At 48.7% G+C, this 13,681-nt stretch overlaps 1 protein-coding gene across 1 annotated transcript in view; it reads left to right on the top strand.

Annotated features, from left to right (window-relative positions):
• Positions 1 to 13,681, top strand: part of CASZ1 (castor zinc finger 1) — a 47,854-nt gene that overhangs the window by 14,054 nt on the left and 20,119 nt on the right. Inside the window, 7 exon segments of the mRNA XM_046903262.1 lie at positions 1,443 to 1,533; positions 3,519 to 3,683; positions 6,147 to 6,319; positions 7,065 to 7,933; positions 9,295 to 9,436; positions 10,736 to 10,799; positions 13,329 to 13,489. Coding sequence (XP_046759218.1) covers positions 1,443 to 1,533; positions 3,519 to 3,683; positions 6,147 to 6,319; positions 7,065 to 7,933; positions 9,295 to 9,436; positions 10,736 to 10,799; positions 13,329 to 13,489 — 1,665 coding nt within the window.

Genomic DNA, 13,681 nt, shown 5'->3' with positions numbered 1-13,681 from the left:
AAAAAGTAATTGAATTTTTTAGCAACGTCTACCTTTTCTGTCAATTAAATCCCCTCTCCGTCTCCAGGAGGCCCCGCTGTCTCCGCAGTTGACCTCCTCTTCCTCACTGCGCTCCAGAAATGCCTTATTTAGTACTGCTCTCCATCCCAGCTCCTCTTCCTGTCCTGCAGCTTAACGTTACCACGCATATTGGTGCTCCACCATCTCTCCTGCTCTTGCCTCTTCCTCCGCTGCCCCAGGGCAGCGTCAGTCCTCCTTTTCTCCTCTTTCCCTGTTGCCCTTCCTTGTTTCTTTCTGATGCCCTTTATCATCCGCGCTCCTGGTGCGTTTAGCATGAAGTGACGGGAGGAACCTTTGAGCAGATGGCACTTTATCTCTGAATGTTTCCCCTCTGAGTCCCCTTCCCTCCCTGCTTTTCCCTTTCAAGCTCTTCAGCTCCTCCAGGTTCCCCAGGAATACGCACCAGAGATCTCTGCACGGATCAGCCTGGCACCGCAGCATCCCCCTTTGCCAATCACTGATCTTTCTGTCAGCACACTCAGAGCACTGTCCATTTGTCTGCAGCTCCCATGTGGCCTCGCTGCCTTTTTTCTCACCCTGGATGTCAGGAATTGTACAGATTTGCTGCATGGAAGGCAGCATGGAGTGGGTGCCCTACTCCTAACTGCTCTAAAGGGCAGGCTGAAAATCCTATGGCTTTGCCTTGAGCTGTTTTGTTGTGAGCAGATACTGAATCCACATGGAAAATAACCATCAGCAGTGCATGGGAAGAATCTGCACACAGGGTAGAGGTGGCTGCCTGCAGCGCTTCACTCAGCTCCTGCTGACCCATCTCTCCTTGTCTTCCATTGCTCTCTCCATCACTCTCAAAGTTCCCATATAATCTTGCCACGATGTTGCATTGCCTTCCAGGCTTCCCCTCTGCTCTGCAGGTTGCAGCCTCCTCTGCAGTGTGACACCAAACGGAGACATAACTTGCACTAATGAATTTCTGAGCTTTCTGAGATCCTGGTAGACGTGTATGACCAATGTTCATTTGTTTCCTCATGGTGTGGGAGGTTTCTGAAACTCACTGCTGAGCTATCCAAACTCACTAATGAGAATTCCAGAATTGTGTGATACTTAATTCCTTTCTTACTTTTCCACAAGTAAGCAACTTTGAGGTAATAGAGGTGAATTTCAAAGAAAAACATATGCAGATTCGGGAGGTAAAAGCCCGGAAGGATCTTTCTCAGGAAACACCTGTTTAAATAGAGACAAATAAGAAAAGGAAGGTGGGAGGGGTCACTGTTCTCACAGGTGATAAAGCAGGTGGGATTGAATGCCCTGGCTATGTGGGATGAAGGCAGGAGTGGGACTCGCTCTGTTTGTTGCTCACAGACACTGCTCTCAGGACACTGTTTCATTCCCTGTTCCTTTCTCTTGTCCCCTTGTGCTCACAGGTTTTCTGGCAGCCAGCACTGTGGACACATACACTGTGCATACCAGTACCGAGAACATTACCACTGCCTTGACCCAGAGTGCAACTACCAGGTAAAGGAAGGGGCATTGTGGCACAGCCACCGGGTAGGAAGGGTCCTGCCTAGGGAAGGTGGATGTCCTCTGTGCTGTCCTCCCATGTGCATGAGCATGTGTCATCATTCTGCTCTGAAAAGAGGGCAAGAAACGTTTTGAATTTGCTGGAGTATTAATCAGCTCAAGCCAGTGGGAACTACTCCAGATTTACACCAGTGAAAGCAGGAGGATAAATTCTACCTTGTTACAAATTGTGGCTGGAAGCAGGGCATGCTGTTCTGTTAGCCTGGCTCTTCCCCTCCTGCTGCCCAAGTGAGGCTGCAGCAGCAGTAGCAGCAACAAAACACCCAATAAGACCAGCAGCAGGCTGGCATCTGTGGGGAGAGCTGGGGGCAGGAGCATGTCCGATGCCGTAATTGCTGGGAGATCTGCCAGGGCAGCGACGTCAAAGCCAGCCACATCACGTGCCGAGTGTTTACCCTCTTCCCAGGTCTGTGAGCTTGACTCTGCCATTTCTGTGGTCAGACTGAGAGTGTGTAAGAGGGAATCCCAGAGTTCGCCTCTGCTGTGCATCAGACACAACTTCTGCCCTACCCGGGAGACCTTCTGGTCTCATAGGAGTGAGCCTGACCACAGCACGAGAAGCTGATCTGGCTCTGCTGAGCTTGCCTGTGGGTTTCTATTGATCAGAGGAGGGTTTTTTCTGGGATGCACACAGTGGTCCTCCTAGCCCAGCACATGGTAATTGAGATGAGCCTGTCCCAGCTGTGACACGGATATCTGTGCACCAGGAAGAGAGAAACATAAAGAATGGAAAGACAGAAAAACCTATTATTGTGATTGGTCTCATGATTATTTCCTAAAGAGTCTGGGAGCTGCTTGCAAAGGAGCTGTCTGGTCTCGCAGGGAATAAGGATTTAGGCTGCTTTTTAAAATGCAAATTATTTTATGGCTGAGATATATTTTATAATAAGTAACGCTCTGTAATAAGTGGGCACAAATTAACGATGATTGGCAATAGCAATCCTGTATGTACACCCAGGGAAATCATACCTCCGGCCTCCAAGGGATTCCTGTTGAAATCTGTATCCATCTATTCCCATGCCAATACCAGCGAGATTGATCAGGATTGATATTATAGAAGGAAAGAGTGGAAGCGATAATCATTTGTTTCCTGTGAGGGAGACTAGAAAAGTTGTTAAACATTAGAATGCAGGGCTTTTCAATTACTCCTCAAAATAAATGGATATTGATTTCTTTTAAAAAATCAGATTTACTTTCCCACCTTCTCTGTTAAATATTGATGTCTGTGGGAAATAGAAATGAAAAGCTTCATTTTAAAGGCACTTATCCTGCTCTGAGAGTGGGGTATCCCCTCATTACTTCAGGCAGGTAGAGGATGGAAGGGATCTTCTGGTCATCCAGATCTGGCTCTGAGCTCTGCTAGCAGCACATCTGTCACTGGAAGAAAATTCCATGTCCTCATTCTCCTAAAACGGCCATCCCACCTTGTAGGGGTGGCAGACAGCCGACACCAGGAAGATGCTGTAAAAGGTGTTTTCCCCAGTTTCTAGTCTGACATGAATGTGGCAGCCAGTGTCTCACTAACCAGTGCAGTGAGGGATCTGGGAGCTTGGATTGCTCTCTTGCAGGCTGTGTAGTTTGCTGGCTTGCTTTCTAACTATAGCAGTCCTCGAGATAGTAGCAGCTAAAATTATGTTAGAAGAATTGCGGTCTTAAAGCTGCAGGGAGCATATTCTGGACATCACCCCAGTGTCGAGTTTATGCTGCTTAAAGGTTTTCATGTGCATACACTTTCCCTTTATTGAGAAAATATGGACACGCAGTTGGTCTCTAATTTGGCTCTCTTGGGATGACTGCTGCTGAGCTTCAGACTCCTGGTACCAGAAGTTTATTAACAACAACAACAAACCCTGCTCCCAGGATTACTCACCCACTCCCTTCACGTGTGTCTCACTCTGTCTGTCTCTGTATCTCTCCAGAGATTCACTAGTAAACAGGATGTGATTCGGCATTACAACATGCACAAGAAACGTGATAATTCCCTCCAGCACGGCTTCATGCGCTTCAGCCCCTTGGATGACTGCAGTGTGTACTATCACGGCTGCCACCTGAATGGGAAAAGCACACACTACCACTGCATGCAGGTAACAGCCGGACCGGGGACTGGGTGGTAGTGTACGAGATGAGTGGAGCCATGTCCATGCTGAGGTGGACTGAGGGGCATCTTCACATCAGCTGAACAGCCCAGCCCATCTTTGCCCAGAGAGCAAGGAGCCCTAACTTAACTGCTCTGAGCTCCTGTTTGCTTCTGATCCAGGCCCTTCTCCAAAGGGACTGTTCCTTGGCCTCCCTGCTGAGTGCTGGGCAGGGCAAAGTGCTCCCTGGGTGTGGAAGCCTCATGCACGCAGTGAGGCATAGCAGTGCTCAAAGTTGTCTTGGACTTCACTGGTTTAAGACAGTCTCTTCTCTGAGATTCAGGGACCTCTCTTGGCACTACTGTGCTGCCTCTACCAAACTGATCTGGCACTCCCCTGAAATGAGGCTTTCCTATGGAACATCTGCCCTTTAACACTGGGTTCATTTCCTCCATCATCAGTTTCTAAAGGAATTAGATTTTTATGTCACGTATCTAGACTTAACGCTCCTGGTTCCCCATCTCCTCTGCCAATGGAACTGGAGTTCACATGTCTGTACTGTCAGCTGGGAGCTTTGATTCAGGAGCCAACAGAGGTGTTCCCAGAGCTGGGGCTGCTGCCCAGGTGTGGCCGCGACCCCTCTGCTGTTTTTCAGACGTGGACACACCAAATTATTCAGGTCTTTCTCTGATTGTGCCTCGGATTAGAGGGTTTGTCCCCTGCTTGTTTCCTTGAAGTCGTGGCCTAAATCATGTGCTGTAGTTCCAAAAACAGAATGATCAAGCAGCCCTTGGTGAAAGCTTTTGTGACCCATGTTTCCCTTCCTGCGCAATCCCAGCAGTTTAAGACAGTTAAAGTCACAAGGCCTTAATCACATGCTTAAATGCTTTGCTAGACTTAAGCATATGTTTGACTTGAAGTCAGGTAAGCTTTCTGAAGTCAATGGGGCTTAAGCACATACTTAAACGTTAGGCATGCACTCAAGTACTGTCCTGAATAGGGGCTGGTAGAAGCACGTGCTTACAGGCTTTTGATAAATGGGGAACTTCGTGTGACTTTCTCTTGAGGACACTTTCTGTTATTCTTCCATAATATTCATCGCTCACTCTCTTCAATTGACCAGGATGAGACTTGTTTAATTTTCTAGAGTACAAGGAACGTTTCACAGCTTTAAGTCACTCTGAGTTTGAATAGAGACCCTCTTTTACACAACTATATATGGGTAATTCCACGCCGTGCCCACTGCCTTCCAGTGAAACAATGCCCATGTAAGCAGTGCCTTACAGGAAAGGTGTCTGAACATAAACCCTCAATTAAAGAAAATACTGCTTAAATGGCAGGATTTGTGCTATCCATCTCGTGGGTTTTTTTTTTTCTTTATGTCCATAATTGGTGTGGATAAAATTCAGTTAGTTGTTTATATAAACTGACATTTTTTTAGGCTTTAGCACCAAGAGCTGCATTGCAAATTATTCCTAAGGAGGTTTTTGTTTAATTCTTTTTTTTAATGCCGTGCAGGGTCTGTCTTTTTTCAAGGTGTCAGTGCAGAGAGAGAGAGAGGCTCTTTTATATTGGAAATAGCTGGAGATCCTTTTTTTCCTGGGTATTTGTCATGGGTTTTGTTATTGCCTGTTTGAATCAACCTGGGCTGAACTGAGAGGTGGTGTTTTCGTTCTCTTCACTTCTGAGATGGTGCAGGCATTGGCACACGTTGTGCTGGAGGAGAAAAGGGAAAAAAAAAAATCCTCCCTCAGCAGGGCTGAGGACGTTTTCAGATTCCAGTGTTTTTTTACTCAATATGGCAAAGTTGCCCGCTTTACCCAGCAGAAGGCAGGTTTTCAGCATTCCGTCCTCGTCACACCATTCCCATTTGCTGCCCGAGTTTAAAATTGTAGAGGCAGTAGTCTTGAACAGGCAGCAGGGAAAAGCAGCCACCGGTTTGCTAAGATCAGCTGAACACAGGGTTTGTGCTTTGCTCCAATGAAACCCTTGTGCTGCAAGCTCAAAAGATTGGCCTCGTGTTGCACCACTCTGCCTTTTTCCCAGAAAGGAAGGAGGAAAATAATTCATTCCCAGGCGATTTCAAGTTCTTCTAATAGATGCAAGTCCTACTCCATTCCATGTTGTTCCAAGATGACAAGAAGTAATGGTATCTGTCAGTCTTCTGAAGAGTGGGAGCCCTGCTTACTTTCTCCCCAAACAGGCACGGTTATCTGTAGCTGAGCTTCTATCCCTGTGCATCCTCTGCTTTTTTTCTGTTTCATACACTGGGAGTTCTGTTTTTGTTCATGACGATGTTTCAGTCTTTAGATTGGGAATTAAAGTGATGACTTAATGCTCCTAGGAGAAATGCCCAAATGGAACTGTTAAATGTACGTGTGCTGCTCATCTGTTTATTATTGCTGATGTTAATAAGATCATGGTGGGATGTTAAAACACTTTTCTGACGACTGCCTGTTTTGCCTGGGGTAGGTGGGCTGTAACAAGGTCTATACGAGCACCTCTGACGTGATGACCCATGAGAATTTCCACAAGAAGAACACACAGCTCATCAACGACGGGTTTCAGCGGTTCCGGGCCACGGAGGACTGTGGCACTGTGGAATGCCAGTTCTACGGGCAGAAAACCACTCATTTTCACTGCAGGTGAGATGGCAGGGAAGGGCAGGGATCCTGCCTCTGAGATGGAGGCAGCGGATGTTTGCCTCCTTCTGCCAAGTCGGGAATTCAGGAGCATACACGGGGACTCAGTCTTCCCTGGTGTGGCCTTCTCAGTGCTGCTCTTGAGAGGGCTCATGCTCCAGGGCAGATGTGATTGCCAGGATCTTAGCACAGAACACAGGTGGCTTGTCTGTGGTGATCTGAGGAAAGAAAGAAAACACATCCAGGAATCATTTGGGAAGGAGATCACAGTGCTCAATTCATGCCAGAGTTCAACTCAGGGGGACACTAATACACTGCTAATGGCACTTTCATGCTAGATTTCTCTCCAGCCAGCTCATCTCTTTCAGAGCCAGACTCTGCCTTCTGTGCACAAATGCTCTTCTATTGATTTCTCATGTTCTCGGGAAGAGTGGAAAAACATAGCTGGTACCTTAGTTCTCTTTAGCTGCTGTTTCGGTTGGCACTTGCAGTGGTGGCTGCATCCCCACGTTATCCTGGCTGTTCCTCAGAGTGGGGATGGCTGCCAAGCTGTCTCACACAGCAGCATTTTTTTGCTTGACTTGGTGTTGCAGGTTAACTTACATAAAACTCTTCAGCCCCTCCGTAGCCAGGGCCACTGCCTCATACTGGCTGTAGTCCTTGTCCCAGAGGGTGGCATGTGACAGCAGTTGCACTGTGCTCCTGGCCCACATGGCCAACCACTCTCTCCTCCTCGATGCCCTTGCAGGCGACCTGGGTGCACCTTCACCTTCAAGAATAAGTGTGACATTGAGAAGCACAAGAGCTACCACATCAAAGATGATGCCTACGCCAAGGATGGCTTCAAGAAGTTCTACAAGTATGAGGAATGCAAGTATGAGGGCTGTGTCTACAGCAAGGCCACCAACCACTTTCACTGCATAAGGGCAGGCTGTGGATTCACCTTTACCTCCACCAGCCAGATGACCTCCCATAAACGCAAGCACGAGCGCCGGCACATCCGCAGCTCAGGAGTGCTGGGCCTGCCTGCATCTCTCCTGGGACCCAAGGATAATGAGCAAGAGGAGTCCAGTAATGACGACCTTATTGACTTCTCTGCAATGAGCTCAAAGAACTCCAGCCTGAGTGCCTCCCCCACCAGTCAGCAGTCTTCCGTTTCTCTCATAGTCCCAGCTGCACCCTCCTCTGCTGCTGAGCTTGCTTCCTCACAGGTCAGCAAGCCTGCCAACAGCATGACACCAGCCACCAAGATCTCCGGCCTGCTCTCCCAGGCTCTTCCCAGCAATATACCCTTGGCTCTGGCACTCTCCAACTCAGCGCTTCCTGGAGCGGCTGGATCCTTCTTCCCCATCATCCCCAGCCGGGTCTCCACACCGCTTCCTGCCAGCTCCGCTAACCTGATGACTGCTGGTTCTTCTGGCGCCAATCCAACGTCATCTGCTCCCACAGATTCCTCATCCCAGGCCGTCTCAGGATCTGGTGAGCCTTCGGCTACTTCTTCTCCAGCTCCAGTGGCATCCATAATGGAAAGGATCTCTGCCAGCAAGGGGTTAATCTCCCCAATGATGGCCAGGCTGGCGGCGGCTGCACTCAAGCCCTCTGTGGCACTTGAAGCAGGTGAGTTGCCATCATCAGTTGCCCTAGCCGTGGGAGGAACAAGCATGCCTGATGATCCGGAGAGGAGTGAATGAGGGGCCCCCTGGGAGTGGGAAGGGAGTAGTAAAGGAGCAGCACTGGGAGAAGAAATTTTGTTGTGTCCAGATAACCCTTGAATGGCAGCTAACCCTTGGAGGAGGAAGGGAACCCTCAAAGGCAATCTTGGCATGGTTTCCCATGGAGCCTGGCTGTCTGCATGGCCAAGCAAATGGGGCCTGCTGCCCTCTAGGCCTAGGAGGCTGGGGGGCTCCCAGCATAGCACCAGGTGCCCCCAGTGGCCTCCTGCTGACCACGATCAGCAGTATGGGTTCAATGGGGTCCGCCTGTTGGCACCCAGCATGGCGCTGCCCCCTGGGCCCGAGCTGGTCACGGCCCTGTCAGCACCGCTGCTGAGCACAGGACGAGGCCCTGCGGAAAGGGGAGGGGATCTGCGCCCTGCTTTTGAAATTATTATTTGAAAAACTGTTTCCTAAAGCAGAGAAAGGTCATTGAGGGAACTATTTTCCTTTATTTTTTAATAAAATGCCACTTGCTGGCTGGGAAGCAGCTCGCCGTCAGCTGTACTGCCGGAGGGCAAATTAATATTTCAGTCACTTGGGGATTGTGGAAGAAAGCTCCGCAGACATGTTCCTGTCAGCAACTTTTTTTCCCTCCTTTTTTCTTTGCTCTTCTCCTTAATTTTTTTCCCTTTCATTTGTTCTCCAGTTCTTCCTCCTTTCTCTTACTCCGCATTTCCATGCCACAGGCACGGCACTGTGCCCCCCCCCCAGGTCCCCCAGCTCTGGGTCGGGCCGTGCCCAGTGGCTGTCGCCCCGCTCGCCCGCCGGGCAGCTGCTCCTGCTGGGAGGCACGATGGCGCCCGGCCGTCGCTACGGCAACGCTGGGACTGGGGCCGGGGCCGGGGCCTGGCCAGCAGTCGAAAGCTGCCACATTGCCTCAGCATTAACGGAGTCTTTAATAAACGCTTAAGAGGCAGCCCCGCAAATTAGTTATGACAGTTTGTGCAGAGAATCAGGTCTCCCCCACACTCCTTCCGCCCTTCTCCTTTAAAGGGCCCATAGCCTGGACAACTTTGACATAATTTTGCAATAATTATCACTTGAAGAATTTCCACACTGGAGTGGACGTCAGAACCTATCATGTCAGCTCGGCAATAAACGCTGACCAGCAACCCCGGCACTTCCCTCCCCCCACTCTTTTTTCTGTGCTTTTTCCATTTGTGCAGTTCTGATAGTGATCTAACTTCTTTATTTGCTGCCCATCTCAGGCCTACTTCTTCCACTTCCATTTTTCCCTTCAATCTCGGTGTCTCTCTCGAGCAGGGAATGGACAAGCAGCAGCTCCCGGGCGGTTCAACCCGGTCCAGGTGAAGCAGGAGCCAGCGGAGGCCATGGGATCATCCTCTGCCGCCGGGCAGGAGTCCTTGCAGGAGCACAGCTTGGACCTGAGCGTCAAGGACCACGGGTGAGTGGCATGCAGAGGCAGCATGGCAGGTTCTGTCCTACTGTCCATAAGCACCAAGCTCTGAGGATTTGCTGTACCTGTAACCCAAGAGGACACGACGCTTTGCAGTGGTCAAGCTGCTCAGCACTGAGTTAGACACCCAACCTGGGGGCAGGGAGGCTCTCTGTGCTGCCCCTCAGGTGTGTGTTCCCCACCTGGTTCTTGGGGTTCATGAGCACTCTATGACAAGAGCTTCACCTCCTGTGCTCCTCTCAGAAGAATGGATCACTGACAGAGCCCTTCTTTTACTCACTGAGATCTGCATGCCAGTGGGCTGAAGGCTGCTCCTGCACCACCCATTGCAGGAACTTCTGCGCCAGTGCAGAAGGGCAGCAAATCGGATCTGCAAGGAGGACCGTCCCAGCTGGATACACAGAACAGCTGGTGAGCTGTGCTAACCCACAGCTGTGGGTTTTGCCTCTCAAAGACTCAGTCCCACTTGTCCAAAGCATCAGAATAGGAGAGCTTGGGGATTGTCCTGTGTTGGCACAGGGCTCCCAGGGAAGTGGCAGTCACTGTCCCTGGAGGTGTTCAGGAACGCTGGAGATGTGGCACTGAAGGACAGGGTTAGTGGGCTTGGTGCGGATGGGTTCACTGTTGGACTTGGTGACCCCACTGGTCTTTTCCAACCTTAATGATTCTGTGATTCTAAAACTGCAGTGGAATTGATACTGGGGATAACCAAGCCTGCTCCACTTTGACCCTTGATGTGCTCCTTCCCCTACTGTATTTAAGCAAGCCTCAAATAAGGACCCAAGCAATTGCAGTCAGCTGCAGCTACTCCTGGTTTCTCATTAGATGCTAGGGTTGCCTTTCTGCATGTGCAGCTGTGGCTGTAAGGTGTGGGGCCTTACTTGCTCTGCTGCTGCAGAGAGGCTGTGCCTCTGGCAGTATGAGTCCTTGGTCAGCAGCCCCCCTGGTTCTGCAGCACATCTGTGGATGTCCTATCAGAATGAAGGAGTGAAAATATGGTGGGCTGTGAGTTAGCTGATAAAAAAAAAGTGATGGTGTGGGTACTGGGGGAGGAGGTCTGGGTTGTTTAATAGGTGAAAGAGCAATTCGGTAAACTTGGAACCTCTGTGTCTCCATCTTGACTATCGTGAGGAAGAGTTTGGCCTGCCCAAGGGAGGGCGGGCATCATTCTCTTCCTCTGGATGCAGCAGGTGAGGAGTGAGGCAGCTTGAAGGGAGAAGGATTGATCTCAGTGCTCACAGTCTCTGTGCACATCTTAACTAAACCCTGTTGGTTTGTGTGTTCCAGTAATGAATCAAATGGCCACACAGTCTCGGCAAATTCATCTCTTTTATCCTCGCTTATGAATAAGGTAAGAGCCATCCATCAAACGCCTTTCATTCCCCCCACCAAGAGAAATTAAAGCTGCGATGGCGGGGAGGGAGGGGGGGAAGAGATGCGTTTGTTTTTTAATGTTTTGCCTCTAATAAGATGAGTTTGTACCATTTAAATTTTGAGACCATTTTTCATCGGGTATAATTTCAGAGCCACTGCTTACGAATTAATTTAATGAACTGGCTGAAGAAATATATTGCAGCCTCTGACACCTTTTTTTTCATCCTTTCTAGATGGAGGAGGGCTCTGAAAGATTTTTTTCCCCCATTTTTATTCCCAGAACCTGGCAACTTCTCTCGCTCTCTTTTTATAGTTACTCATTTTTTTTATTCTTATTTTTTTTTAACTTGAAAACATTTTCTTTCGCTGGGGGAGGGGAGAATCATTTGTTTTTATGAAAGAGAATAAGGAAAAAAAACACAAGTTTTGAGTCGAAATCATCAATTGCTGCCTTTCTGCTGTGAGTAATGGTGTCCAGCAGAGCCCACTTTACCATGTTCTAGAATATTTATTTTAAATAATGCACGGTTTCTTTTTCCTTACTTTTTCCTTAAATTATACATCATCTCAAATATATATTTCCCTTTCACATGATAAATTCTACTGTACAAAGATGAATTTTCCTGTTGTATACAACTGCATTAGAGATCAGGGCCACCTTTGAGCCTTGCCTTAATATTCCACTGTGATAGGTTTTACAGGCGTAGCAATTGCCATCCCCTTGGCTCTGGGCACTGCATGCATCGGGGCTATATAACCCTCAGGAGAGGGCAGAGTGACTTTGTCTGGTACTCTCAGCTCCTTTCTCTCTTATTTCATCACACATTTTCCCATGTTGCTTCATTTCTACCGTTATCCGTACACCACTTTCCTTCACTATTGGTTCTGCTATGTTGGATTTCTGGTGGTCCCTTTTAAACTTCCCTTCCTGTGTGCTGTCCTTTTAGTGATTCCAAATACGCAGTTCTTTCTCTGGTGAATCCATGTATTTAGTACATCTGCTGTTGGGGATCCTGAGCGAAGGCAAATACTCTTCCAGAAGATATTTCACTTGAAATTCTGTGTTTAGATAAAAGCATTTGTTTGTGTCACAGCCCTGCACAGAGGTACAGCACAAAGGTTTGCATCACAACGTAAGGATTATTTATGTTGTGCAGAATAAGTGCAGCATAAGTATACAACACAGTTCTTCAGGTTTGTTCCTTTTTTAAGGTGGGAATGGGATTAAAAGATGACATAAAGCAGCCTCTGGTCAGAAGGAGCCCATTCCAAGGCTGAGGATTGCAGACCCGAGCTCTGTGTGCTCAGGAACGCACCGTGCTTGCTGCATGGTTTGGTAGAGGAAACCTTCATTAATTGTCCCGGGAAAAAACAACAACAACAACAAAAAAAACCTTTACAGAAATTGAATGGCCAGCACCAAGGAAAAAAAGACAAGCTGAATACCTGCCTTCAGCCATAAAGAGCTGTGGTCTGCACAGAGCAGCAGGGGCTTTACCTTCAGGGGGCATTAAGGAGCCTCAAGCAGCCAGGGTTCCTGTAGCGTGCTGCAGTTTATTTAGGGGGGCTGTCAGGCTTAATTAACTGATATTTATAAAGGGCTTTGAGATCCTCAAGTGGGTGGAGTTCACTGTGCAAGTACTGGGCCTAATCCTGGATTTTATTCACACTGTGAATTTCAGTGTTGTTACTGGAGGTAATTGAGAGAGCAGCAAAGCAGGACCTGGCCTGGGGAGCTGTGCATTTGTTAGGAAAGAACGTTTTCTCTCCAGCACTCTGGAGTAAATGTCCTCTTTCCATCCCACACCTCCAAGGCTTCTCAGTGCAGAATCTGTTTGAAGCCTTCCACACGGGGTTATGGGTCTGTGTCCTGTGCTGTGAATGAGGTATCCACTGAGCACAGAGAGTGAAACAAGTTCTTCAGTGAAATCAGTAACAATTTGCTGAGGACTTTTATGGCCCAGATTTTTTTTTTCACAATTGAACGAGATTTTTTTTTTTTTAAACTTTCATTTTCTTCCACATAAATTCCTGATGGTCCCTTTCAATAAGGAGACATCCTTGCAGCTAGGGTGAGATGATTCTGAATGAACGAGAGCCTATCATTTCTACCACTGGCTCTGCACCCAGAGCCCAGCATCTTACAGGAGCCTTGTTGGGTTATTACTGATTCAGACTGCACTGTGTCTGTGCACCTTTTCCATACTCAAACAGGGCCTGTCTCCCTCCACCTCAGTTCTGCAGTGCATGGCACAGATGCTTCATTTCTTCACACAGGAGACATGAATACCAGATGGGCGCCATGTACTTTGTGACAGTTGAGTGGAGGATGCCCAAGAGTGAAGTGTTATTAAGCCGTGCTGATGAGTTGGGGCAGCCTGCGCAGACTTCTTGTCTTCTCTCTTTGAAGGCACAGCTTTCCATGGGACTGTCCCGAGGCTGTCCAGACCAGCAGTGTCCGCAGCTGCGTGCTGGGTTTGATGCAGTGTGTATGTTCTTGTTCCAGATGTCCAAGACCAGTGCCAGCCTTGGCAACCTGCTGAACATTAAGACAGAAGGAGATGGCAGCCAGGCTGGGGCTGGGGAGCCAACGCAGTACTTGGGCAAGGCAGTGAAGGCGCTGGTCCAGGAGAAGCTCTCCGAGCCATGGAAGATGTACCTGCGCCGGTAAGGAGGGCATGGGACTGGGAACAGAGGAAAGGGAAATGATCTCCTTTGAAAGGTGTCTGGCTCATTAGTCCACATTTGAATGCTGAGTTCTCAGACCTTCACTTAGCACTGTTTGCCAAAGTACCTCCTTTGCTCCTCTTCACTTTCCAGTCTGCAAGAGCTGGGCACCAACTGTACTTTGCTTATACC

The sequence above is a fragment of the Gallus gallus genome, chromosome 21, assembly GCF_016699485.2.
Source record: "Gallus gallus isolate bGalGal1 chromosome 21, bGalGal1.mat.broiler.GRCg7b, whole genome shotgun sequence".
Lineage (NCBI taxonomy): Eukaryota > Metazoa > Chordata > Aves > Galliformes > Phasianidae > Gallus > Gallus gallus.
This window is presented reverse-complemented; position numbering and strand designations above follow the sequence as displayed.